The 26,651-nt window shown below is 61.5% G+C and overlaps 1 protein-coding gene across 3 annotated transcripts in view; it reads left to right on the top strand.

The window, feature by feature from the left end:
• Positions 1-25,345, top strand: part of MYOM2 (myomesin 2) — a 48,742-nt gene extending 23,397 nt beyond the window's left edge. For all 3 annotated transcript variants that reach the window (XM_056113984.1, XM_056113985.1, XM_056113983.1), the window contains exons 7-37: positions 1,961-2,049; positions 2,336-2,386; positions 2,485-2,649; positions 2,833-2,994; positions 3,605-3,746; positions 4,529-4,728; positions 5,089-5,142; positions 7,085-7,212; positions 7,863-8,046; positions 8,551-8,725; positions 9,208-9,329; positions 9,865-10,052; positions 10,224-10,350; positions 11,302-11,480; positions 13,282-13,396; positions 13,499-13,655; positions 13,737-13,843; positions 15,303-15,347; positions 15,964-16,100; positions 17,766-17,910; positions 18,014-18,073; positions 19,098-19,165; positions 19,643-19,756; positions 19,890-19,977; positions 20,435-20,473; positions 21,246-21,351; positions 21,935-22,098; positions 22,291-22,327; positions 23,430-23,452; positions 24,171-24,226; positions 24,964-25,345. In XM_056113984.1, coding sequence (XP_055969959.1) covers positions 1,961-2,049; positions 2,336-2,386; positions 2,485-2,649; positions 2,833-2,994; positions 3,605-3,746; positions 4,529-4,728; positions 5,089-5,142; positions 7,085-7,212; positions 7,863-8,046; positions 8,551-8,725; positions 9,208-9,329; positions 9,865-10,052; positions 10,224-10,350; positions 11,302-11,480; positions 13,282-13,396; positions 13,499-13,655; positions 13,737-13,843; positions 15,303-15,347; positions 15,964-16,100; positions 17,766-17,910; positions 18,014-18,073; positions 19,098-19,165; positions 19,643-19,756; positions 19,890-19,977; positions 20,435-20,473; positions 21,246-21,351; positions 21,935-22,098; positions 22,291-22,327; positions 23,430-23,452; positions 24,171-24,226; positions 24,964-25,281 — 3,745 coding nt within the window. In that variant the 3' untranslated portion in view covers positions 25,282-25,345. The remainder of the gene's footprint in view (positions 1-1,960; positions 2,050-2,335; positions 2,387-2,484; positions 2,650-2,832; positions 2,995-3,604; positions 3,747-4,528; positions 4,729-5,088; positions 5,143-7,084; positions 7,213-7,862; positions 8,047-8,550; positions 8,726-9,207; positions 9,330-9,864; positions 10,053-10,223; positions 10,351-11,301; positions 11,481-13,281; positions 13,397-13,498; positions 13,656-13,736; positions 13,844-15,302; positions 15,348-15,963; positions 16,101-17,765; positions 17,911-18,013; positions 18,074-19,097; positions 19,166-19,642; positions 19,757-19,889; positions 19,978-20,434; positions 20,474-21,245; positions 21,352-21,934; positions 22,099-22,290; positions 22,328-23,429; positions 23,453-24,170; positions 24,227-24,963) is intronic.
• Positions 25,346-26,651: the final 1,306 nt, after the last annotated feature.

Genomic DNA, 26,651 nt, shown 5'->3' with positions numbered 1-26,651 from the left:
TGCTCCTGCCCTGGGACAGAGTAGAGGCCAGAGCAGTGCCCGGCCCTGACAGCTGCCGTCAGCTGCCCGGCTCCGGTGCTGAGTCGCTGTCAGCAGATCAGATCACAGCGTCGTGCGCCTGTGCTGGCCGGGGGCCGTGCAGCCCGCAGTGACACCGTCCCCATAAATACTCCCTGGCACAGTGGCCCAGCAATGCCGAGCGCTGCTGCCTGCTGCATTCCCATTGCACCTGACTCTCGTTTATAAGCTCATAAACCCGCCCTGGGACTCACCGAGCCCGTTCTGCTGAGGGTTCTACTGGGGCTCTCCACGGTGCAGGCACCGGGCCGAGTGTCCGCTGCTGGGGAATATGGGCACTTTATTTTTAGAGGTTGGTTGTGATTCTCGGTGAAACAGGCAAGCCTAGTGCCAACACCACCGACGGGTCTGGTGGCCTGGGGTGCCTGAGAAATGCTCCTGCCTCAAACCCTCTGTGCCCGCCCCAGCACAGACAGTGGCCCTGCCCCTCCGCCCAGCCGGGGCCCCACGGAGAGCAACACAGACCCTGAGCAGAAACCGGGCGTGGCAGAACAGGGAGCCCTTTGCCTCTGAAGCAGCCTTGAGGGGACGTGGGGGCAGCCTGGGCCGGGGAGGGGGGAGGGTGTCTGGGAGGGGGAGGGCCAGCAGGGGGAGGGGCAGGGTCATGCCATCTGGCACTATCACTCTCAGGCGCCATTCTGGGCTAGACTGATCCATTAGGTCATTTCAGCCACTGACCCTGCCAGGGCCGGCTGCCTGCTCTGTTTCCTGTGCCCCTTGCCCAACTCTGCAAGATGCTCCCTGAGGGAGGGGTGCCCAGTCTCTCTGTTTCCCTGGTAATGAGTCCCAGGTGCCAACAGGACTCTGTGAGCCTGCGGTTCCCTCCCTGCGTTCCCCCACCCCCCTGGGCTTCTGGGCCCATGGACAGGCTTTCCAGTGCTCCAGAGGGCTGCTCTGGGCCTGCTAAGTCAGGGCCTTCCCAGCCCCTGCCCTGAGCCTCTGTTAAGCCCTAAGTGCTAATTGGGTCATTGACAGTCTCCTCTGTGCTAAGGCGCGGACACTGGCCATCTCAACAGGCCAGTCAGCTGGGGAAGGCCTTGTTTGGGCACTGCAGAGACCCTCTGGTCCTCCCTGCTGGACTCTCCGTCCTCCCTGCAGTGGAAGCTCCCTCCTCCCTGCAGTGGAAGCTCCCTCCTCCCCGCAAGGAAGCTCACTCCTCCCTCTGTGCAGATGACTCTTCCTCCTCCCTGCAGGGGAAGCTCCCTCCTCCCTCTCTGTAGGGGACTCTGCCTCCTCCCTGCAGGGGAAGCTCCCTCCTCCCTGCAGGGGACTCTGCCACCTCTCTCCAGGGAAGCTCCTTCCTCTCTGCAGGAAAGCTCCCTCCTCCCTCTCTACAGGGGACTCTCTCTCCTCCCTACAGTGGAAGCTCCCTCCTCCCTCTCTGTAGGGGACTCTGCCTCCTCCCTGCAGGGGACATTCCCTCCTCAATCTCTATAGGGAACTCTCCTTCCTCCCTCTCTGCAGGGGACTCTCTCCTCCCAGTAGGGAAGTTCCCTCCTCCCTCTGCTGGGGAAGCTCCCTCTTCCTTGCAGGTGTATCCCAGTTGGGGAAACTGTCCAAGCTGGAGGTAGATGGGGAGTGTTCCAGTAGGAAGAGTGGGGGTGCCCCTGGGGCAACTCCAATACCCGCAGTGTGAGTTGCCTGGGCTGGTCAGCAGGAGGCTGGACCTTGCTGAGCACGAGGACCCTGGTGGGCAGACAGTGGGGGGTGAGGGTGATGCTGTCCTGCAGGAAACAGGAGTCGCGGATGACCTGTTTTCCCTTGAGACCAGAGCCCCAGACATCCTGGGCTCAGGGCAGGCCGAAGCGTCCATGCAGGGAGGCCACTGGGGCCGCTGGGCCTTGTAGCCTCTTGGGACGGTCACATGCTTCCCTCTCCCCAGGGCACACTTCGATGACACGGCCACCTACTCCGCAGTTGCCACCAACGGGCATGGACAGGTGTCGACTCAGGCAGCCGTGGTGGTGAGACGTGAGTGTCAGGCGCCTTTGGGGGGCCCAGGTCGGGGGGATGTGTGACCTCGGGTCAGGAGTGATGTGTGACCTCAGGGTCTAGGTGATGTGTGACCTCAGGTCAGGGGTGATGTGTGACCTCAGGTCAGGGGTGATGTGTGACCTTGGGGTGAGGGGTGATATGTGACCCTGGGGTCAGGTGTAACCCAGGTCAGGGGTCTGTGTATCAGCCCGGGGTTGGTAGTGAGTGCGTGACCTTGGGTAGGGTGGGTATGGCTCACTGTCCTCCCTCTCCCTCCTCACAGGCTTCCATGGGGACGAGGACCCGCTGCGTTCCGTGGGCCTCCCCATCGGTCGTGAGTGTCCCTTCCCCAGCTGACCCCTAAGTCCTCCCAGGTGGGGGTGCGGGCAGTCATGGCTGTGCCCGGAACCCTCAGCCTGGCTCCCTCCGCAGTGCCCCTGTCGTCTGAGGTCCCACACACCCACTTTGACATCCAGTTCTTGGAGAAGTTCGGGGTCACCTTCAGAACTGAGGGGGAGACCCTCACCCTCAAGTGCACGCTGCTGGTGACGCCTGACCTGAAGCGGGTGCGGCCGCGGGCCGAGTGGTACCGGGATGGTGAGTGTCTGCCGACCTGGGTCCGGGCGGGCACAGCATTGGGGGTGGGGCAGGTGGGGGTGGGGCACTGATCAGGGTGGGCAGGGCTAGTCCGGGGCAGGCAGTGGAAATGAGGGACGGCAGGGACCCGCCTCCCAGAGGCGCATGTGCTGGCGTGGCCTGATCAGCCCCTTGTCCCTGCAGACGTCCTTCTCCAGGAGTCCAAGTGGACCAAGATGTTTTTCGGGGAGGGCCAGGCCTCGCTGTCCTTTGGGCAGCTGCACAAGGACGACGAGGGTCTGTACACGCTGCGCATCGTGTCCCGGGGTGGCGTCACGGACCATAGCGCCTTCCTGTTCGTCCGAGGTATGGCCGGGAGGAGGTCGGTGTGGGCACCCTAGGGAGGTGGCCGGCAGGTCCCAGGTCCGAGTCGAGTATGGGTTGGGCCTGCCTTCAGCTGGCCTTCATGAACCGGCCCCACCTCTGGCCACTGGGAGAGCCCCTGTGTGCGCTCACACACCTTGTGGCCACCTGATGGCGTGGCCGCACGACCTCGTGCCCGTGTGAGAGGCATCGTGTGCCATGAAACAGCACGTGGCCTTATGCCTATGTGATGTGATGCCACGTAACGCAGGCCATATAACAACACATCACGTGTCGCAGGTGCCTATGACGCTATGATGCATGTGACATGAGCTCACCACACATCACGTGCCTCCATGTATGGCGTCATGTCCCACGTCCTGTGACTACATGTCTGTGAGCGTGCTTATGTGCGTGACAACCGCAGAGTGCATCATGGCACGAGGCGGCGTATTTCCTCCTTGGCTAGGACACGGAGAGCTGTAGACTGAGCCAAAGCCTGCAGCCCCTGGGTCTCCTCGCCCCGTGCTGGCAGGTGTGGGGTGTGCGTGGACAGGGTCCCGCCATGAGGCCTGGTAGCCGCAGGGTCTCAGGACACCCTCCCGGTCCCCAGACGCTGACCCGCTGGTGACAGGTGCCCCGGGCGCACCCATGGACCTGCAGTGCCATGACGCCAACCAGGACTACGTCATCGTCTCCTGGAAGCCGCCCAACACCACCAATGAGAGCCCTGTGCTCGGCTACTTTGTGGACCGGTGAGTCCCAATGACAGGCAGGAGCTTCCTCTGCTCATTGCCTCGGCCAGTGCTCCAGGGGGGCCCTGGGGGCACCGTCTCCACCACTGCATGCTCCCTCCTTCTCTCCCTCCCTCCCTTTCTCCCTTTCTCCCTCCCTTTCTCACCCACTCTCTCCCTCCCTCTCTCTTCTTCGCTCCCTCCATCCCCCTCTCTCCCTTTCTCCCTTTCCCCTCTCCCTCTTTCTTCCTTTCTCTCTCCCTCTCTCTCCTCTCCCTCTTTCCTTTCTTTCTCCTCTCTTCCTCTCCCTCTCTCCCTCTCCCTCCTCTCTCCCTCTCTCCCTCTTTCCCTTCTTCCCTCTCTCTCTGCCTCTTTCTCTTTCTCTGTTCATTGCTGTGTCTCTGTCTCTCTCTCTCTGTCTCTCTTCATTGTTAAATCCCAGCTCTCGCTCTCTCTCTCTCTCTCTCTCTCTCTCTCTCTCTCTCTCTCTCTTTCTCTCTCTCTTTCTCTGTTGCAGAAGGACTTCTCTCTCTTCCCTGACCTTTTCTGTGTATTTTAAAGCATTAACCACTGGGTTCCCTGTACACATCCTGCCACAATCACAGGCCTCGCGAATGTGTGTGTGCGCGCGCGCACACACACACACACACACACACACGCACGCGTTGTCTGTGCTGTGTTATGTCTATACCACGCACACATGTAGTGTTCCCTGCTGCTCCTTAGTCTGCACTCTTTGACAGCCTGACGGCCACTGGCGTAGACACGGCGGCCACATTCTGGTGGGTTCTGTGTGCCGGCAGGTGCGAGGTGGGTACGGACACGTGGGTGCAGTGCAACGACACGCCCGTCAAGGTGTGCCGCTACCCGGTGACGGGGCTCTGCGAGGGCCGCTCCTACACCTTCCGCGTGCGGGCCGTCAACAGCGCTGGCACCAGCAGGCCTTCCCGCGTCTCTGACGCCGTGGCCGCCCTGGACCCTGCCGAGCTCCGGAGGCTGCAAGGTCAGGGCCTGCGGGCGGGCTGGGGAGTCTCCTGCCCGGGCTGGGGGTCCAGTCCCAACTAAGCAGGCACTTGAGAGTCTCGAGGGCCGTCTCCACGCTGCGCCCTCAGGGCCTGGCAGGACCCTTTGACCCTGTGGGCACGGCTGCTCCTGTCCCGGCGGGCGGCCTGGACAGAATCCTGCCCCAGCCTTCCTCCAGGGGGTCCGGAATCAAGGTTGTCGGGAGTCCGTCCCCTGTTTCCTGAGTGGATGGACTCCAGAGGGGCGGTGGAGAGCCCGGAAGGTCGTGTCTGGGCCCTTCCGGAATCCCGCCCTGCTGGCGGGCTCAGCACCAGTCTCTCCTCTGCCCTCTTCCCCACAGCCGTCCGCCTCGAGGGGGACAAGGAGATCGTGATCTGCCAGGAGGACCTGGAAGGTGAGAGCCAGAGCCCGGAGGCCCCGCAGACCCTCACTGCTCATGGTCAGCTCCCTCGGCCCTCCCTGCGATCACACCCCCCCTCCCTGCTGAGGTTCCTCCAGAGGGCAGGCTCTGCTCGGGACCATGGCAGGGCTCCACGGGAAGCCACGCATTGCTCTCACGCTCAGGTTCTCCAGGGGGGACAAGGCTTTCTCCTCGGCCCTTGGGTCCAGGGGTTCTCTCGCCTCCTGTTGGCCTGGGGAGAGGCTTCCTGTGCTACACCTCCTGGGAAGCCGGTTCCTCATGCTGGAGAAACAAAGGCAGGATTAGGTTCGGGTTGGTCTGCATGTCCAGTCAGCCATGAGCAGGGGTGTGCACACGTGAGCAGGGATGTGTGTACACACAAGCGGGGGGGGTGTATACATGAGCGGGGGTGTGTGCACATGTGAGCATGGGTGTATGTATACGTGAGGAGGGTGTGTGCAGCTGTGAGTGGGGTGTACATGTGAGTGGGGATATGGGCACACGTGAGCGAGGGGTTGTGCAGCCATGAGCAGGGGTGTGTGCACACATGAGCAGGGGTATATGGACACGTGAGCAGGGGTGTGTGCAGCCGTGAGTGGGGTGTGTGTGTACATGTGAGCCAGGATATGTGCACACGTGAGGGGGGGGTGTGTGCACACATGAGCAGGGGTGTATGTACATGTGAGCAGGGGGCTGTGCAGCTGTGAGTGGGGGTGTGTGCAGCCGTGAGTGGGGGGTGTGTACATGTGAACAGGGGGTTGTGTACATGTGAGCGGGGATGTGTGCACTCATGGGGGAGGTGTGCAGCCGTGAGCAGGCGTGGAGCTCGTGTGGTCAGTGACTGTCTATGTTCAGGTACAGGCGGGGAAACTGGCCCGACCAGAGCTCTGGGTCACAGGCCTGGGGACAGCCTGGGCCTCCCTGGAGAGTGGCCGGCCTGGGGAGAGAGTCGGGTGCCCCTCTGTGGTGGGGCATGGGGTGGTTTCCGTCCTTGGCTCTGCAGGAATCTTGCACCCTTTCCCGGTCCTCCATGACCTTCTGCAGCCCCCTGCCCTCTGCTGACTTTGGGGCCTCAGAGCTGCTGCCCATGAGCCAGAAGCCCGGCTCTGTCTCTCCGATGCTGCTCCTGCGCCGTGCTGGAACTCCTCCTCCTCGTGTCTGTCTGTCTGTCCGATTCCCTCGGGTGTCTGTGGCCCTGCTGCTGCCCGATCTGGCCCTCTCGGGGCGTTTTCCCGAGCGGCCCCAGCTCCTGTTGTTTGTGTGCCGGCTGCTGTGGCTGTGCTTGGACACTCACCCTGTCCTGATTATGCTTCCACGTGGCTCCTGAATTCCTCAGATACGCAGAGTCCCTGGCCAGCAACTGGACATAGTGTTGGGCTCAGCCGTGTCCCGGGGACATTGGGACACTCTTAATCATGTGCTAATCTAAGTGGGAGCCGCAGCATTGTGCACGGAAGCTGGCGGGGAGGCCTGTGAGGCTCCTCCTGGCCGGCCTCAGCACACACGTGCCGGGAGTGTCACCGAGCTCCTCTTTGTCCTCAGTCTCGTTCCGCCAGCACGGAGACCCCAGCACGGGGGTGACTGAGCATGGCACGTCCCGTATGAGCATGCTTGCATGGACACACACACACACAACACACACATATGCGCACACCCGCACCCACATGCGCACCCACACACACACATACACCCACAAATGCATACATACACGACACACACACACGCATTCACTCACACGTGCGCACATGCACACACACGCACGCACGCACACACAACACACATGCACACATGCATACACCACACACATGCACGCACATGCATGCACACACACACGCCTGAGATCTGAGCATGCCCGGGAACTGTGGTCAGATCCGGTGTGGGTGGGCTGGGGAGGCGGCCCTGGTACTCCTCACATCTCACTGAGTCACTCCTGCAGGTGACGTCCAGCTCCCGGGCCCCCCCACCAACGTGCATGCGTCAGAGATCAGCAGGAACTACGTGGTGCTCAGCTGGGAGCCGCCCACGCCCCGTGGCAGGGCCCCCCTGATGTATTTCATTGAGAAGGTGCCCGCTCCGTGCTGTTCCCCATTACACTCACTCTACCTCAGGGGCCGCAGAAGAGGGCCCAGCCCTGAGACCCATGTTGATGAGCTGGCCAGGGAGCCAGCAGGAGTCCAGCCATGACCAGGCCTTGGGGAGGTTGGCCACGGCAGGCCCCTACCTTCCTGTCCCCAGCCAGTGTGAGGGTTCCTGCCCTCGCCCTGGGCAGTCCCCCTGCCTGGCTGTCCAGCAGCTTTCAGAGCTGTGAGGCTGCTCTGCAGACAGCTCACACCCCTGAGTGACCAGAGGAACTTCCAGGCCAGACCCCTCCATCCCAGCAGACATGCAGAAGTTGGCTCTCCTGACTCTGCATGCATGCACACACACACACCACATACACACACTTATATAGTTACACATATTCGTATGCGTAGACCCATGCATGAGAACAAACTTATATACCTAGACACGCTCACATATGTGTAGACAGAAACTCAAATACAAAGAATCGGGCACACCCAGACACACGTACACATGGTCTCACACAGGCACTTGGTGTGGTGTGGTCAACACACAGATGACATAGAATGGAGAGGGTAGACCCGCCTGTGGGCAGTGCCTTGGGGTGCATGTGTGCACATGTGAATGTGGCTCCCCTCTGGCCTGTCCTGCAGTCTGTGGTGGGCAGCGGGAGCTGGCAGCGAGTCAATGCACAGATGGCCGTGCGCTCCCCCCGCTATGCCGTGTTTGACCTGGCCGAGGGGAAGCCCTATGTGTTCCGGGTTCTGTCCGCCAACAAGTACGGCCTGAGCGACCCGTCAGAGATCACGGCCCCCATCCAGGTGCAGGATGCAATGGGTGAGTGCTCGGCCCACTTGGCCCTCCCCCTGGTCTCGAGATGTCCTTTTCACAGGGCACACTGGTCCTCCAGATGTCCTTGACATTTCTCCAAAGCTCATCATCTTTCTGTGAAGTTAGGAAACAGATTAGAAATAGCTGAAGGGCCTGTGATGTTGACCAAACTCCGTCCTGAATCGGACTCTGTGTACCCTCTCGGAATCAGTGAACTAGGAATGGCAGGACAAGCACTGTATTCATATCAACAGGACCCTGCCCCATGGCCATAATTGCAGGATCCTATCCAGTGGCCATAATGGCAGGACCCTGCCCTGTGGCCGGGGCATCTGTGCAAGTCACTCCCTGTCCTGGTGCCTGATTGGCTCTGTGAGGCTGATGGGCCTCCCGTCCTGGCTTGCCTCTTACCTACCCCCGGGTGACCTTCCTGTAGGGCTGGGTCAGTCCCACCTCCAGCTACCATGTGTTCCCACCCCCTCCCCCACCCCCACCCCCCACCCCCGGCAGCGGTTCCTTCGGCACCTGGCCGGGTGCTGGCCTCGAGGAACACCAAGACATCAGTGGTGGTGCAGTGGGATCGGCCGAGGCAGGAGGAGGAGCTGCTGGGCTACTACGTGGAGAGCTGCGTGGTGGGCAGCAACCGCTGGGAGCCCTGCAACCACAAGCCCATTGGCTACAACAGGTGCCCGCCCGCCCACCCTGCTTCCTCCCGCAGGAGCATCACTGCCCGCTTCCTGACTGGACACCCACTCTGTGGGCGACCCCACTGCCCTGCCCGAACAGAGCGGGAGAGGGTGTGGGGGCCTCGGGTGGGGGGGAGCAGCATGGTGGAGCCTGCATAGGGCGGGTGGGCAGCACTGGGTGGGCCCGTGACAGCAGCCACATGAGCCCTGGGCAAGGCAAGGCCAGGCGGAAACCAGGCTTTGCAGGGAGTGGACCTTGGTGCAGGCTTGTCCGCAACCCCCGCAGTGGGAGAGTGGGCACGCACCCTCAGTGGACGTAGCGGCCCGTAGAGCGAGGGTGGAGGGGCTGCGTCCTGCACTCCAGCCTGCGTCTGTCTCGCTGGGAATGACCCAGCCTCGCGCAGTGAGCCTGGCCTGGGTGTGGTCGTGGAAACAGGCGGCCCCTGCGGCCGCCAGGACTGAGTCAGCTCGCTGTCCACAGGTTCGTGGTGCATGGCCTGACCAGCGGGGAGCAGTACAGCTTCCGTGTGAAGGCCGTGAACGCGGTGGGCGCCAGCGAGAACTCGCAGGAGTCTGATGTCATCAAGGTGCAGGCTGCCCTCAGTGAGTGACATCACCTGCTCCCATGAGTGACAGCAGCCCCGCCCCTCAGCTAGTGACGCCAGCCCTCCCCTCAGTACTGATGTCATTCCTGCCCCACTCTCGGGGAATGATGCCAGCCCTGCCCCAATGACATCATTTCCGCCCTGCCCCAGTGAGTGACATTGGCCCCGCCCATCAATGATGTTATTCCCTCCCCAGCGAGTGACGTCAGCCTTTTGCTGGCTCAGACACTGGCTCTGCCCTGTGACCTCGGGCCTGGGTGCTACTCCCCCAGTCAATCCCAGTTCCCTTCCCGTTGGGGCAATCAGGTCCTCTCCCTGACCCTGGAGGGGGGTTGCTGGGGCTCAGATAAGGCTCTTTCTGGTAGCATCGTCCATGAAAGGAAACGTTGGGCCTCAGAGAGCTTTACGCTCTCACATTGCTCTTCAAAGGGCCAGAGTGGGCTGGATGGTGGGGCCAGGTCAGGACATGGGATGGTTGCTGCCTGGGGGCCCAGGCCCTGGTGCTGAGCAGGGGTCCCTGCATGTCCCCGCAGCCGTCCCGTCCCCGCCCTACGGAATCACGCTGCTGAGCTGTGATGGCCACTCCATGACGTTGGGCTGGAAAGTGCCCAGATTCAGCGGAGGGGCGGCCATCTTGGGCTACTACCTGGACGCCCGTGAGGCTGGACACGCCCGCTGGCACGAAGTCAACTCCTCACCCGTCAAAGAGCGGCTCTTCACGGTGGGTGGCATCTCCGCACTGCCTCTGGGCTGGCGGCGCCATGAGTGGGCAGGAGTCTCCCGCCCTGCCCTGGGCTCTGCGTGCCTCAGCTTCCCCACCTGTCCCGCGTGGGGAGACAGAGGAGTGGAGATGCTGCCTTAACTTACCTCATGCCTGTGTCCACCTGGGCAGGTGGAGAATTTGATGGAAGGCTCCGCATACGAGTTCAAGATCGCTGCCACCAACCTGGCGGGCATCGGGCAGCCGTCGGAGCCCAGCGAGCTCTTCCTGTGTGAGGCCTGGACAGCGCCCGAGCCTGGTGAGTGGACGGGCAGGGAGAGCTGGCCCGCGGGTGTTCTTGCACCAGGGATGGTCGTGCGGCAGCTGGGAGGCTGTGCTGGAGGAGGGCCCAGTCCACACTGGGGAGTAGGTCCCCGAGGCTGCTGGGATCTGCTGTGATGTTGGTGCTGACTGCCATGGCCCGGATGCAGGCAGTGGCTCTGCCCACAGCTGCTGAGGCCCACCATGTGCAGGACCCTGGCCCGTGTCACACTCAGGCCTCGTGGGAGGGTCCACTCTGTCTCTGATGTCTGGGCATGCACTAGGCACACGCCCGCGCCAAGAGGCCTGAGTGTGAGGGTCTAGGGGCCTGGCCTGTCTGCTGCCCAGGGGTTTAGCTGGTGTCATCAGGACCGCGTGCAGAGGGTGGCGTCCTCAGAACTGGCAAAACGGAACTCAGGCTTGGCGGAAGGTGGCCTCTTCCTCAGAGCTCAGCCTGATTCAGGACCTTCCCGAGCAGGAGACACAGGCCCAGCTGGGCACATGAGGGTCTCCTGGGACCTGGGGGCTCACGGGCGCTGGAGTGCAGGCGGGCGCTATGCCGTGGCCACACTGCCCTGCAGCGCCACCACCTGAATGGAAGGGCTCTTCCCTGCCTCTTGGAGTTAGTGCCCATGCCCCTGAGGCCCTCAGACAGCCTCGTGCCCAGGCTTACCCTGGACAGTCCCTGGGGAGAAATCCCCAAGCTGGCCCTACTGGCCTCCCTGCTTGATTCATTGCCCCCGAGCAGAGTGGGCGACCAGAGGGCTCAGCTCTCTCTGGAGGGGCCAGTCGGGTGGGCCTGAAACATGCCGTCCACCTCCCCACACTGAGTGTCTGAATCCCCTGGGCCGGACATGCTCAGAAGTCCTGAAAGTGACCAGATAACCTTGACCTTAACCCACACTGATGCCCTTGGGGTGCGGGCGTGACCCTGAGTTCGGTTTCCCAGGTCCTGCCTTTGACCTGACCTTCTGTGAGGTCAGGGACAACTCCCTGGTCCTGCTCTGGAAGGCGCCCGTGTACGCCGGCAGCAGCCCCATCTCCGGCTACTTCGTGGACTTCAAGGAGGAGGCGGCCGGGGAGTGGCAGACTGCGAATGAGAAGCCGACTGCTAATCGCTATCTGAAGGTGGGCTCTCTTCGGCCTCCTGCCCTGTGCAGACGAGAGCCACTCTCAGGGAGCATCTCACGTGACAGAGGTCCGAGGGGCCTCGCAGAGAGACAGATTTCAGGGCCTCACCTGACAGAGATCTCAGGCCTTACCTGACAGACATCTCAGGGTCTCACCTGACAGAGATGTCAGGGCCCTCATTTGAGAGAGATCTCAGGACCTCACCTGACAGAAATCTCAGGGGTCTCACCTGACAGAGATCTCAGACCACAGCTGACAGAGATCTCAGGGTCCTCATCTGAGAGAGAGATCTCAGGGTCTTACCTGACAGAAATCTCCGGACCCTCACAGAATTCTCAGAGTCTCACCTGACAGACATCTCAGGGTCCTCATCTGAGAGAGAGATCTCAGGGTCTTACCTGACAGAAATCTCCGGACCCTCACAGAATTCTCAGAGTCTCACCTGACAGACATCTCAGGGTCCTCATCTGAGAGAGAGATCTCAGGGTCTTACCTGACAGAAATCTCCGGACCCTCACAGAATTCTCAGAGTCTCACCTGACAGACATCTCAGGGTCTTATCTGACAGATCTCAGGGCCTTTACCTGACAGAGATCTCAGGATCCTCAACTGAGAGAGATATCAGATTTCTCTCACATGACAGAGGTCACAGGGCCCTCACACACACACACACACACACACACACACACACACACACACACACAGAGAGAGAGAGAGAGAGAGATAGAGAGAAAGAGAGAGAGACAGACAGACAGACAGAGACAGAGAGAGAGATATCTCAGGCCGTAGCTTACAGATCTTAGGGTCCCCACCAGAGCGATCCCAGGGCCCTCACCTGACAGAGATCTCAGGACCCCCACCTGACAGAGATCTCAGGGCCCCCACTTGACAGAGAGTCAGGAACTTCACGTGAGAGAGATCTCAGGGCCTCACAGCAAGATCTCAGACCACACCTGACAGGTATCTGAGGGCCCTCACAGAGATCTCAGAGTCCTCACCTGGGAGAGTTTGCAGAGCAGTGGTGCAAAGTTTCTGCAGGAACAGGCCTGGAGGAAGTGACAAGGTCTGTCTGGGGTCTGGGGCAGAGTCCAGGGCACAGCTCACCCTTCCCAGCTGAGCGATTCCCCACGGGGTGGACTTTATTCTTTCTCTCCAACTTGTGTTTCCTGAGTTCAATGATGGCTCTTTGAATCTCTCCAATATGCACAGCACACACAGGCACCCACAACACACAGGCACAAACACAAGTCACGTGTATATGTGTGTGCACATCGCTCATGTGAACAAGCATGTGTTCATGTGCACATAAGCCACTCATGACACAGGTGTCTGTGCACACATGAGGGTGAGGCTGGGATACCTCCAATTCACCCTCCCTCCTGCTTTGCTTTCCCCCTGCTTTGGGGCTACATCTGGCAGTTTGGCCACTTCCTGGCTCTGTGCTCAGGGCTTCCTCCGAGTTCCGTGCTCGGGGATCACTCCAAACTCTGCTCGGGGATCACTTCCGGCTCTGTGCTCAGGGATCACTCCCAGCTCTGTGCTCGGGGCTCAATCCCAGCTCTGTGCTCCCAGTGGGGCTCTGCAGCCCTGCATAGTACTGGGATTGGACTCGGGCCTCCTGCATGCATAGCCCGAGCCTCAGCTGTTGAGCACCAGATCCTCCTCTGCTTGTCTTGTGACCAACACTCAGAGCAGAGGGTTCTGGGAGGACGCGGGTACACCTTGAAGGAGGCACTAACTGCCTTCCCTGCCCCATGCATGCACACCCACTCACACGCAGGTCTCCTCTGTCTTTCAGGCCTGTGACCTCCTGCAGGGCAAGACCTACGTCTTCCGGGTGCGGGCCGTGAACGCCAGTGGGGAGGGGAAGCCGTCGGACCCCTCAGAGCCGGTGCTGGTGGAGGCCAGGCCAGGTGGGCTGCACAGAGCTGCGTGTCTGGGGCGTCCAGGGTCAGGCAGCCTTGCACACCAGGGCTCCTCGTACCTACCTGGCTCAGCTTCCGTCTTCCCTGCAGGCACCAAGGAAGTCACTGCAGGTGTGGACGAGGAGGGCAACATCTACCTGGCCTTTGAATGCCCGGAGGTGACCGATGCTTCACAGTTTACCTGGTGCAAGTCCTACGAGGAGCTTCCTGATGACCCCCGCTTCCGGATAGAGACCCTGGGAGACCAGTAAGTCCCTGCGGTGAGCATGGCCACCTGTGAGCGCAGCCTCACCCACCCACACACCTTCCGCCTGTCGTTGCCTTCCAGCTCCAAGCTGTACCTCCAGACTCCGGACAAAGGGGACCTGGGCACCTACTCAGTGTCCGTGAGTGACACGGATGGCATATCATCTAGCTTTGTCCTGGATGAGGCGGGTAGGTGGGCACCAGGCTCAGCCCAAGGGCTCCGGGGGACAAGCAGTGCTGGGGTGGGGCTGGGAGAGGCGTGAATCTGCCTGAGCACAGACGCTCACAGGGAGCTCATGGCCTAGTCCCGTGCATCTCTGAGCCTGCTGGGACAGAAACTGGTGCAAGATGGACAGGTGGATAGTCATTCCTCCCTGCCTGAGACAGAGGGAAACAGGGAAATATAGGGACTGAGGGAGACATAGACAGTGATGGAGAGATGGGAGAGACAGAGACTGAGAGGCAGAGTGAGTGGGAGAGACAGACTGAGAAATAGAGAGGGAGTGAAAGAGACAGACTGAGAGACAGAGGGCGAGACAGAGAGACTGAGAGACAGACTGAGGGAGAGTGGGAGAGATAGATTGAGAGAACGGGTGGGAGCGACAGAGAGACTGAGAGACAGGGCGAGTGGAGAGACAGAGACTGAGAGACAGAATGAGTGGGAGTGACAGAGACTGAGAGATAGGGTGAATGGAAGAGACAGAGACTGAGAGACAGAATGAGTGGGAGAGACAGACTGAGAAACAGGGAATGAAAGAGACAGACTGAGAGACAGGGCGAGTGGAGAGACAGACTGAGAGACAGAATGAGTGGGAGAGACAGAGACTGAGAGATAGGGTGAATGGGAGAGACATAGACCGAGAGATAGGGTGAATGGGAGAGACAGAGACTGAGAGACAGAATGAGTGGGAGAGACAGACTGAGAAACAGGGAATGAAAGAGACAGACTGAGAGACAGGGCGAGACTGAGAGACAGACTGAGGGAGAGTGGGAGAGATAGACTGAGAGAATGAGTGGGAGCGACAGAGAGACTGAGAGACAGGTCCAGCGGAGAGACAGAAACTGAGAGACAGAATGAGTGAGAGAGAGAGAGACTCAGACAGGGCGAGTGGGAGAGACAGAGACTGAGAGACAGAATGAGTGGGAGAGACAGAGACTCAGACAGGGCGAGTGAGAGAGACAGAGACTGAGAGACAGAGGGTGAATGGAAGAGACAGACAGAGACAGGGCTAGTGGGAGAGACGGAGAGACTGAGAGATGGGGCGGGTGGGGGAGTGGGAGAGCGGGTGCAGTCAGCGGCGCAGCCCGGGAAGGTGCGAGGGGATGAGGTTCTGCAGAGCTGGTGCCCAGGACAAGCTGATTTCTCCCAGGCTACAGGACAGGGGGGGCCTCAGGCCTGAGTGGTCGCAGCCCCCCTCTGGGCCAGCCTGCATTTATGCAGGAGCACTGCGAGAAGGAGCAGGCAGAACCTTGGGGGCCTCCCGTCCTGGAGGTCTTAGGGCATCTGAGTCCCTCTCACGGCCCCTGGAGGTGGGGGCGCCGAGGGCAGTCTGGAGCACTGGGCAGCTGTCTTGGGGTCGGGCCGGGCAGCACATCTGTACGGGGGCTGCAAAATCCTAGATGGCCACTTGGTTTTTCTTGGTTTCAGAGCTGGAACGTCTGATGGCCTTGAGCAACGAGATAAAAAATCCCAGTGAGTGAGGGGGGCCCTGGGTGCCCAGCCAGGGAGGGAGACCCCCTGGGAATAGGTACTGGGTGCTGGGGGTCCCTGGGTGCCCAGCCGGGAAGGGAGACCCCCTGGGCGTGAGCTCGGGGGGCCCAGAGTGAGGGGCTCTCTGGGCTTGGGGTCATCGTAGGCAGATGCCCACTCCTTTGGGATGGGGACTGGCCTGTAAGGTCCCTCTGGGACAGCTATGGAGGGAGGCTGACCAGGTGCAGCTGCTGTCAGGTGCCTTTCGGGTCGGGACGCCCTCGTGCAGAGCCCCTGGTTCTGCCCACATGCCCCGTGGGCCAGGTGCACTGGGACAGGCAGCTCCCAGTAAATGGGCCGGACCCTGGTTCTCAGCACAGCTTCTGAAGGCCTGAACACAGAGATGACCCTCCCCACCCCTCCCCCGCTCAGGGATCTCTGCGTCCCTGACTCAGTCTCTCTCCCCAGGGACCCCTTCAAGTCAGTTTCCCTGCGCCACTCACTGTCCACGCGCTTCTCCTCAGGGACTTCCTGCTGTTGGGTCTCTGAGACCCTCACTGTCACCCCAAGTGATGCCCTGCTTTGGGTCCCCTGAGCCCTAACTGTCCTGTCCCTGCAGCCATCCCACTGAAGTCCGAGCTGGCCTATGAGCTCTTCGACCAGGGCCAGGTCCGCTTCTGGCTGCAGGCAGAGCACCTGTCCCCCGACTCCACCTTCCGCTTTGTCATCAACGACCGGGAGGTGTCGGACAGCCCGGTGAGCCCTGTGGGGGTTCTGGGTTTGTTCTGGGGGGCAGGGCACGTGATGAGGCAGGCGCTGCTGCAGTCTGGCCGCAGTGGAGGTCATCCCAGCAGCATGCAGTGACAGTGTCACACACATGAACACACACATGTGCACACAAGTACACACAGAACACACATGCATGTGGATAGGCACACTTGCAGATATACACACATGCACATATACTACACAGTGCACATGTGTACACACGTGCACATAACAACACATGCATGCAGGTATGCACACCTGCAGGTATGCACACATGCACATGTACTATACAATGCACACATGTACACAGATGCATGCACACACACGAGTACACGTGTACACATGTACACACAACATACATATATACATGCAGGCATGTACATGTAATACACATGTGCATATATGCACAATGTATAAACACACGCACAAATACGTATGCGTGCAGAAACAGGAACACATGTGTACACACATATGCACATCCACACACACAAGCATGGATGTAGAGCTGGGCTTCCCTAAGGCCCTCCGGCACAGGTGCCTTTTCTGGATGGCACGGGGGCTCTGCTGACCTGCGTCTTTTGCTGCCCCAGCCTGGCCCTCGGGAAGGCTCCCAGGGGTCAGTCTTGAAGCCCCTTGGCCCCTCACCATTGAGCCACCACCTCAGGGACATTGGCAGTGGCCACAAGCCTGTCTTGTCCATGCTCTGCCCATCCTCACCTGAGAGTTCTGTGACTGGGGGCTGTGGGCCTGTAGCGGACTTGGTGTGTGGTGGACACTGTGTGGGTGGACATGGTGTGTGGGTGGATACAGGGCTCCAGTATGTGGGTCTGTGGGTGAACAGGGTGTGTGGGTGGACATGTGCGGGTGGACACAGGGCTGGGGTCTGTGGGTGGACATGGGGCCCTAGTGTGGTCTGTGGGTGGACAGGGGCCCCCAGTGTGCAGTGCTTCAAAGGGGACAGGGCAGCAGGGAGCCTAGAGTAAGGGCATCCGGTAGTTCTGGGTCTTCCTTGGGCTAGCGGTCAAGGAGGGCCTGGCCCTGCTGGGTGGAGGGTCCTGGCAGAAGAAGGACAAGGGGGACACGTGGGTGCCTGCGTCCCCTGCATGTCCGGAAGGAGAACACGAGGGAGGCAGTGGGGCCTCTCCTGCAGGTCCTCAGTGTCAGGGAAGACGGGGGTGTCGCACTTGCCCGATGCCAGGCCTGGCCCATGGGGCAACACTTGTGAACCTGCTCACACACGGTGCTGGGCAGAGCCTGGTCACTGCTGGTCTGGGGGATGGCAGTGCTGTACCACGGCCTGGTGGGGCTGCCCAGGGCAAGTACACATCTGAGAACTGCAGCTGTGGGTGGACACAGGGCTCCCACAGCTCAGCTCTGTCCTGACGGCCCTGGCACAGTGACCCACTGAGGGTGGAAGGTCCAGCCTGTCTGTATGGATCCAGTCAGCTGGAGTCAGGGGAGAGGGAGAGAGGGAAGGAGATGGAGAGGAGGAGAGGGAGAGGAGGAAGGAAGAGGGAGAGGGAGAGAGGGATGAGGGAGAGGGAGGGAGAGGGGAAGAGAGAGGGAGAGAACCAAGGGGGAGGAAGACAACCCATGTGTGCGTGTGCTAGAGCCGGGGGAGTTTCCAGCGTGATGCTCTCCTCTCTGGCTCAGACCCACAGAATCAAGTGCGACAAGTCCACGGGCATCATCGAGATGGTCATGGACCGCTTCACCATCGAGAACGAGGGCACCTACACGGTGCAGCTGCAGGACGGCAAGGCCAAGACGCAGTCCTCCCTGGTGCTCATCGGCGATGGTGAGCGTGGGGTGGGGCGGCCAGCGGGGCAGAGGAGGGTCCCCTGCAGCCCCCACAGAGGGCCCGGCCGGGCTACATGGGCTCACGCTCTCCCGTCTCCCAGCATTCAAGACGGTCCTGGCGGAGGCTGAGCAGCAGCGGAAGGAGTTCCTCAGGAAACAAGGTGGGTGGCGTTTCCCCCCGGGGACTCAGGGTCCCCCGCGGTCTGGGCTGCCTCCTGCTCAGACACCCACTGGTCTCCCGACACCCGGGCACCCACTTCCCCCGCCCCTGCCTCACGCTCCTGTGTCTGGGACAAGGGCACCCCTAGCCTTGGGGGGCTCTGAGGGCCAGAGTGCCCACCCCTGGGCCAGGCTGTACCCCTTGCCCCTCCTTGGGGCCACTTTTCCTGACTACACCCCCCAGCCCCACCTGGTCACCCCGTTCTGGGCTTGTTGCCAACTTGGCCTCACGATGGGGCTGTCCTGGCTCATGCTGGCTCAGGGCAGAAATGGCTGAGGGATGAGGGTCACTCCCGAGTCGGGGACATGTGCCACGTGAGTGCACTGGAGACCCCACAGCAAACAGCCGAGCCCTGTGTGGAGGAGCAGGGTGCAGTGGGGGCCCAGGGGGCAGTGACTGTGGGCTGGGCCCCCTGAGTCCAAGGCGAGGGACCCGGCCAACTCAGCCCCATGCAGTGCTGAACGCACAGGCCCCCCCCCCCGCCCCCTGCAGTGGAGACACGTGACCAGGAGCCTGGTCTGGACAGAGACCCCAGAGGAGACGCGTGACCCGGGAGCTTGGCTTGCACGCAGACCCCAGGGTTGATCTAGAAATGACTTTCTGTGCTGCTAACACTCTTGTGGCACGAGGGTTTGGCTTTGCCAGCTGTGATGACGTCATGAGTCTCTCTGTGGGTGGCACTGTCCGTGGTGTCCCCCCCCCCAACACCACCACCAGCCCCTGCTTTGGCGGCCACGCACCCAGGAAGCTGAAGTTCCCACTGAAGAGTGCGGAGGAACCGCTCTGCCACGTGTCCTTCCTTCCAACGCGACACTCGCTGTCCGGAGGGGGCAGGCCACCGGGGTCCCAGCCGAGAATTGGCCTCTCGAGCCTAAGAGGGCCCCGTGCAGCGGCTTTGGTTCTGCCCGAACCGACTTCCTGCACTTGACCTGTGTGTCTGTCTCCTCCTGTGCTTCCCCCCCAAGGCCCCCACTTTGCTGAGTATCTGCGCTGGGAGGTCACTGCGGAGTGCGAGGTTCGCCTGTTCTGTAAGGTGAGCAGGGGGTGGCGGCTGGGGTCAGACCTGAGTGTCCCCAGCCTCCTGCAGGGGTGATGTCTCCTGGCAGAGACTCAAGACGATGCAGGGGCCGGAGCCCAGCCGGGTCTGGAGGAACCAGGGCTTGTTCTCTGTGTGGTTATGGGGGTGGGATGTGTGTGTGTGTGTGTGTGTGTGTGTGTGTGTGTGTGTGTGTGTGTAATCATCCCCTCGTCCCTTCCTTCACTGTGGCATTTTTGTTGGCTCTGTCACTCACACGCAGCGGTGGCAAACAGGAAGAGTGGGCGAGTAGCTTCCTGGTGCGGGGGTGGGTCTGCGTGTTTCTGAGCCTGGAACCAGCACGCAGGGAAGAACCAGGCCCTCAGCTCCCCTTGGGTCTGAGGAAATGGAAAGCGCAGGCTTCTGTGGTCTGCACCGTGAGCTCCCGGCAGATGAGAGGGTGCCCGGGCGGGACACAGACGTTCTGTCCTGCAGGTCGCTAACACGAAGAGAGAAACCGTCTTCAAGTGGCTGAAGGATGATGTGCTGTATGAGGCGGGGACACAGCCCGACCTGGAAAAGGGGTTGTGTGAGCTGCTCATCCCCAAGGTAAGGGCAGGTGCTCAGCAAGGCGTGCAGCCGCCTGGGTGTCTGCGCCCAAGCCCCGGCCGTGCATGGAGACGTGGGCCTCAGGGCCTCCCGAGGACCACCCCACCTGACCTGGCATTGGTGCTTTTTGTAGCTGTCAAAGAAGGACCACGGGGAGTACAAGGCGACCTTGAAGGATGACAGAGGTCAGGACGATACCAGCCTGGAGATTGCAGGAAAAGGTAAAGTGACCCCTTCTAGCTCCCACTGCAATGGCCCTGGTCAGCGGGACCAGCTGCTCCTGCCCCTTGTGGCCCAGCTGCCGGCTTGCGGCTTCTCTGCAGAGACAAGGGCCAGGAGTCAAACTGGGCACCCGCCACACTCATGGCTGTTTAGTGGTTTCCCAAAACCTGCCATGACGCCGGTGGCTGCGAAATGTCACCTCCGTGCCTCTGCGGTCACTGCACCCACGAGGAAGCGTCTCTTTAGGCGGCGCTAGGATTTATGTTGGGTGAAACGTCCTTGCTGCTTGTTTTGAAATGATTTAAAGCAGGTAGGCTGGAAGGATTGGTGACATGAATAAGTGTTTTGAGGGTGAATGTTGTTGTCAGTTTACTGGCTCGGTGTTCAGGGAAACACGTGCAGCTTGATCAGCGGCTAAGGTGGCCCCTTGTCACATGCGTGTCCCTTCCCTTGCAGTGTACGATGACATGATCTTGGCAATGAGTAAAGTCTGTGGTGAGTACCCGCCTCGGCTCACCTGTCTCCTTCCCGAACTGTTTCTCTGGGCATCAAGTTGGTTCCAAGTTCCCAGTTTTCTCTATTTTCTTTTCCCTTTTTTTGCGGGGTGGGTGGTGGTGGTGGCAGGGATGACGTGCAGTTCTAATGCAGCATTGCCGGGTCACGCCTGCCCCTCCTGCTTTTAGTGGGACCCCCTGAGGAGGCCCAGGATCTCACTGTAGGTGCAGTCCAGCCCCCACAGCCTTCAGACCTGTCTCAGTGAACGTGGGGGACTGTGTGTGCACTTGCTATCAGTTTCACCACGGGGTAGCAGCAGACTACAACCCGGGCCTTGCATAGAACGATGTGTTCGCCCTGCCAGTCTCTGGCCCTCCACCCTTGCCCCGGGACCACCTCTGAGCATAGAGCCAAGTGTAACCCTGAGTGGGGAATGAGTCTGGGCTGAGGCCACCTGTGTGCGTGTATGAATCCCTCACCAGGTGCCAGGCCAGGCCTTGGGGGAGCTGGGCGCTGTGATCATGCTCAGGGTCCAACTTGACCCCCAGCCCCTGCCTGTTTAGAACCGTGCTCCCAGTAGCTCTGAGGGGTGACATCTCCCTCTGCCAGACTTCAGGGTCCCGAGTTCAGTGACCTCCAGGGACAGACCCTCAGAAGCACTTCTCAGTGACCTTTAGGGCACATTCTCACCCCACCCCCGGGGAGGCACCAGCATGCCCACTGACGGCCATGGTTGGGGGCGCACTGGTCTCTCACCTCCCCTTTTCTGCAGGAGCGTCGGCTTCCCCCCTGAAGTTCATCTGCACCCCGGAAGGAATCCGGCTTCAGTGTGAGATGAAGTACTTCACTGAAGAGATGCGGGTCAGCTGGTATCACAAGTAAGTGTTAGAGTGCGGCTGTGCTCACATGAAATACTACTTTGCTTAGATGGGATGCTCCCCATGCCCAGACGAGGTACTCCCCATGCCCACACAGGAGTGTTCCCCAGGCCCAGATGAGATGCTCCCTGCACCCCCACAGGGGTGCTCCCAGGCCCAGATGTGGTTCTCCTTGTGCCCATACAGGAGTGCTCCCCAAGTGCAGAGGGGGTGCTTCCTGTGCCCATACCAGAGTGCTCCCCAGGCCCATGTTAGGTGCTCACTGCACCCTCACAGGAGTGTTCCCAGGCCCAAAGGAGGTGCTCCCTGTGCCGTCACAGGAGTACTCCCCAGGCCTAGAGGAGGTGCTCCCCACACCCAGACAGGAGTGCTCCCAAGACCCAGGTGAGGTGCTCCCTGCACTCCCACAGGGGTGCTCCCCAGGTGCAGAGGAGGTGCTCCTCAGGTACAGAGGAGGTGTTCCCTGCACCCACACAAGAGTGTTCCCCAGACCCAGGTGAGATGCTCCCTGTGCCTGCACAGGAGTGCTCCGAGGCCCCAGGGGGAGCAGACCCTGCTCTGATGGCACCTTCGGTTTCCCCAGAGACGCCAAGATTGCGTCGGGCGAGCACATGCGTGTGGGTGGCAGTGAGCAGATGGCCTGGCTGCAGATCTGTGAGCCCACCGAGAAGGACAAGGGGAAGTACACCTTCGAGATCTCCGACGGCCAGGACACGTACCAGCGCTCACTTGACCTGTCGGGCCAGGGTGAGGCCCCCTGTGGGCTGCTGCTGGTCAGGGCCCAGGGGTGGTGGAGGGCAGGAAGCAGCTCCCAATGGCTGTCAGTTGGCCCTGGGTGACTTCTCTGCTCATCAAGCGGGTTGGCCAGGAGGCGTCGGGTGTGAGCGGAGACCCAACAGCCCATACGGCAATGAGAGAGCTGGGCTTTTGTTTCCACAGCGTTCGACGATGCCCTGGCAGAATTCCAGCAACTCAAGTGAGTCCGTGGGGGCTGTTCCCCCATCTCCCTCTGCTGAGTGGGGGACTGTCCGGGATAGCAGCTCACCCGGGGCCTGGGGTGGGAGGGGCCATGAGCAGTGCGGGTGCAGAAGGAAGCGCTTTTCTGGGGCCAGACAGGCAGGCCTTGGCCGACAGCACCCAGGGCTGCTTTCAGTGAGCAAACGACGAGCTTCTGAGGCCAGAATCACGGCAGCAGGCCAAATAGAATCTTCAGTGCTGGGGCCACACCTGCTCCGTGTGGGGGTAGTTGCTCCTGAGAGCACTGGGCTCTCCCGATGCCAAGCTGGGCTTAGCCCAGAGCTGTGCCCGGCTCGGGACTGGGTACAGGGAGTGTATCTGGCATTCCCAGAGGAGTCACCCATACACAACATTTCAGGTCACAGCAGACTCAAAGTAAACCCCCAGATTCCCACGTACCTGGGCCCCACGGACCCCTGCTGGAATCTACTTATAGGGTTCCCATCAGTGTGACCCAGAGCCCGGTGTCCCCGAGGGCTGCCTGGGTCTCGCTGTGTCCTCACAGGGACCACAGCCTCCCCCCCACCCATCATCCCAGCATCCTTGGTGCGACCTCGTGCCTCCTCCAGCTCTGTGTGCTGTGTGCACTGGAGCCCTTTCCAGAAGGTTCTGGAGCTGGGCTCCTCGTGTGCCCTCCCCACCAGGATGTTGCCTGGCATGTTTAGTGCCGTGTTTCCTCTTAGAGTGATTTTTAGGGATCTCTTGAGGTCTGGGCTCTGGACGGTTCCCGGGGATCAGCCCAGCCTGGACAGTTCATAAGTGCCCGTGGGATGGATGAGCCGGCAAGTGAGATAAATGGGAACCAGGATTTGAAGTGACGTAGGGACCCACAGAGATGGTCCAGGCTCTCAGGCCTTACACGCGGCCAATGTGGGTTCCGCCCTGAGGACTGCCAGTGTGGCACCACGCCAGAAACTAACAACCAGTCGCCTTTGGGCCAGGGCTCGGGGTCCTGCTTAGATGGGGACCTCCGCCCTGAGCCCTGGGGGCTGCGCAGAGCTGGGGAGGCGGGAAGGACAGGCCAGGCCACCATCCCTGATGCTCCTCTCCCCCACCCGTAGGGCAGCAGCCTTCGCAGAGAAGAGTAAGTAGCGGAAGATGGGCTCAAGCCGCCTGGCGCTGGCTGGGGAGGGGGTGTCTGGCCATAGGTGTGAATTCTGCGGGGGAGCAATAAGCTATATCCCGTTCACATGCCCTCCTGACTGCCCACGCCTGCTCCCGGCCATATGCCCTGGCCACCTCCTCCGTGCCGGGAGAGTGTGCTGGTGGGACATAGCCGGGCGGGGGGAGGGAGGTGTCCCGAGCAGGGCCAAGGGCCCAGGACAGGGTAGGGTGCATGTGGATCAGCATGAAGGGTTGGGGGGCAGGCAGACAGGGGGCGGGTAGGGCGGGGACGGGGGGGACTGAAATCTGGGGTCCTGGTCGACCCAGACAGGAAGTTGCCTCCTGGGCATGGGGAGACACCAGCTCTGGACGGTGGAGCTGCCCTCCTGGCCAGGCTCCTGAGGACAGGGATGCTGGCAGGGGTGTCCCCAACCAGAAAGGCCCCGAGCGGTCCAAGCAAAGGGGCCACTCTGAGCCCTCACACCCGCTTGAGTCTGGGCAGCTGCCGGCAGCCCCCACGGCCCCACTCAGCTGCCCCTCACACAGATGGGGTCTCCTTCCCACCTGCCCCTGACGCCCTTTTGAGCTCTGTGTCCACCCGGGAGAGAGCAGCCCCTCGTTTTCCTTGATATGGAGCTCGGCAGGTGGGTGCTCTGGGAGCCCCTCGAGGGTCTTCTCACAGGTCCTCTGTCCTGCAGATCGCGGCAAAGTGATAGGAGGTCTGCCGGATGTGGTGACGATCATGGAGGGCAAGGTGGGCCGGGCTCGGGTGTGGTGGAGGGACAGGGGGAATGGGAGACAGGCCAAGAGTGTCCCAGACATATTCCCCATCCAGGGTCTTGGAGGGTCACATGCCCTGTCCAGTGTCCTGGAGGGTTATGTCCCCTGTCCAGGGCCCCAGAGGGTCATGTCCCCTGTCCACGGTCCCAGAGGGTCACGTTCCTTGTCCAGTGTCCTGGAGGGTCAGTCCCCTGTTCAGTGTCCTGGAGGGTCACGTCCCTTGTCCAGTGTCCTGGCAGGTCAGTTCCCTGTCCAGTGTCCTGGAGGGTAGTTCCCTGTCCAGTCCTGGAGGGTCACTCCCCTGTCCAGTGTCCTGGAGGGACATGTCACCTTGCAGTGCTTGCAGTGACCACTCCCGAAGTCCCCACTGACCTGCTGGAGCCCCTGACGCCCTCCTGTGGTGTCCTGGCATCACTCAGGGTCTGTCTGGTCACCTGAGGGTCAGAGCTCGGCTCTCCTCTCACTGCCCAGGGCACTCCAGGCCGAGTGGGGGCTGTGACTCAGTGTCTCCGTGTGCCTGGGGCTGTGGTCAGCACCCACACATGCCCCCCGAGTCTGTGTAACGGGGCTTCCGAGGCAGACGAGCTCATCCCCCAGGTTCCTGACCCCACGTGGGGCCTGAGCTTCATAGAGCCGTGTGCAGTGAGGCATATGCTGGGTGCAGGCCCCGGTGGCCATGCCCTCCCTGCTCACCACCTGCCCCGCCCGCAGACCCTGAACCTCACCTGCACGGTGTTCGGGGACCCGCCGCCCGACGTGGTTTGGGCCAAGAACGACAGGGACCTGGAGCTGAGCGAGCACTTCGCCGTGAAGGTGGAGCAGAGCAAGCTGGTGAGCCTGACCATCTCGGGCGTGACGGCCGACGACTCGGGCAAGTACACCATCAGCGTGCGCAACAAGCACGGCGGCGAGAAGATCGATGTCACAGTCAGCGTGTACCAGCAGGGCGACAAGCTGCCCGCCGCCGCCCCGCCCCAGCAGGCCAAGCCCCGGCTCATCCCCGCGGCCACGGCGGGGGCGGCCGAGTGAGCCCTGGCCACTGCCCTGTCCCCCCCTTACCCGCTGCTGGGCCACAGCCGAATAAAAGGGTCGGGGGCACCATCTGGCCTTGTGTCCACGCCGTGTGGGGGGGTCAGAAGCATGGGGCCGGAGGGGGGCTTGCGACCCTCCAGGAGAAGAGGAACTGCTTCCGGATCACCGGCCACAGTGGCTCTCCTCCCGGGGCAGGGCCCGGGGAGCCTCTGTGGTGCGTCAGCTGTGGCTGCTGCTCTGCTGTCCTGGGGTGTTGTCCATCCTCCGTGCCATGGCCGAGGCAAAGTAGTGGTCTCCCCAGCTCAGGTGCAGCTTCGCGGCCTGCGGTGCCCGTGTCCAGGGACAGGGAAGGCCACCTACAGCCGTGCCGTCTCCAGCAGGCCCTGTCCCTGCCCTTCTGCGGGGGGACACATGACCCCCGAATCAGGCCTGGCCTCCGTACCCGCTAAGGCCATGCTGGCCAGCTGCACAGGTCCAGCCCGATGCCTGGCCCAAGCACCCTAGGGGACACCAGGGGGCAGAAGAGGCAAGGGGACCCCTGTAGAGGCACTCAGAGCAGGGCGGTCAGGCCAGCTGCCAGCAGGCCATCAAGGCAGTGCCATGCTTCATGGCCTCTCCCCTTGGGGGCTGTCGAAAGGTCCATCTTCCGTCTTCTCTGCTGAGTTAAAGCCATGGCACCTGGTGCGTCCTGGACACGCCGCCCTGGAGGGTGTGGGTGGAGCCTCTGCCCAGCTGGTTCTCCGAGGCTGCAGCCTCGGCCCACAGGGATGGAGGGAGAACCTGGACGGGGGCTGTGGCCTAAGTTACTGCAGAGGGCTCAGGTGTAAAGGCACCTGGAGGTCACTGGGGCTGAGAAACCCTGGACGGTCTCACATCTGGGGAGATCCTGGCGCCACCCCCCCACACACACTCCGGGGAGGGGGGACGGTGGATGCTGAGAGTGGAGAGTTTGGCTATGCTCTCCCTGTGGGGTGGACAGGCACAGGGGAGGGTGGTCAGGAGCCGCATGTGTGTCCAGTGCCCCAGAAGAGGCTGGAACTGAGAACAGATCCGTGTGAGGAGGAGCTGGCGGTTTGGGGTGTGATGGCATATAAAAACACGGAGATCGCCGCCACTGTGTGGCCTGGGCACGATCACGGCTGGGGCTGAGGCTGAGCCCACACACGCCACCATCAGCTGCATCGCCGTCCCGGCAGGTGAGGCGTGAGGGTAAGCCACAGAGCCCGCCCCCCACCCAGCACCTTCAGGGGCAGCTGTAGGTAGAGCGTATGCCCTGGTGAGGGGGCCCAGGGATACCGCCAAACAACAGGCGGTGAGAGGAGCAAGGGGAGGGTGAGTGGACAGCCAGTCCCAGGAACGAGAGAGTC

Source organism: Sorex fumeus, unplaced genomic scaffold (assembly GCF_029834395.1).
Source record: "Sorex fumeus unplaced genomic scaffold, SorFum_2.1 ptg000024l, whole genome shotgun sequence".
NCBI classification, from domain to species: Eukaryota; Metazoa; Chordata; class Mammalia; order Eulipotyphla; family Soricidae; genus Sorex; species Sorex fumeus.
This window is presented reverse-complemented; position numbering and strand designations above follow the sequence as displayed.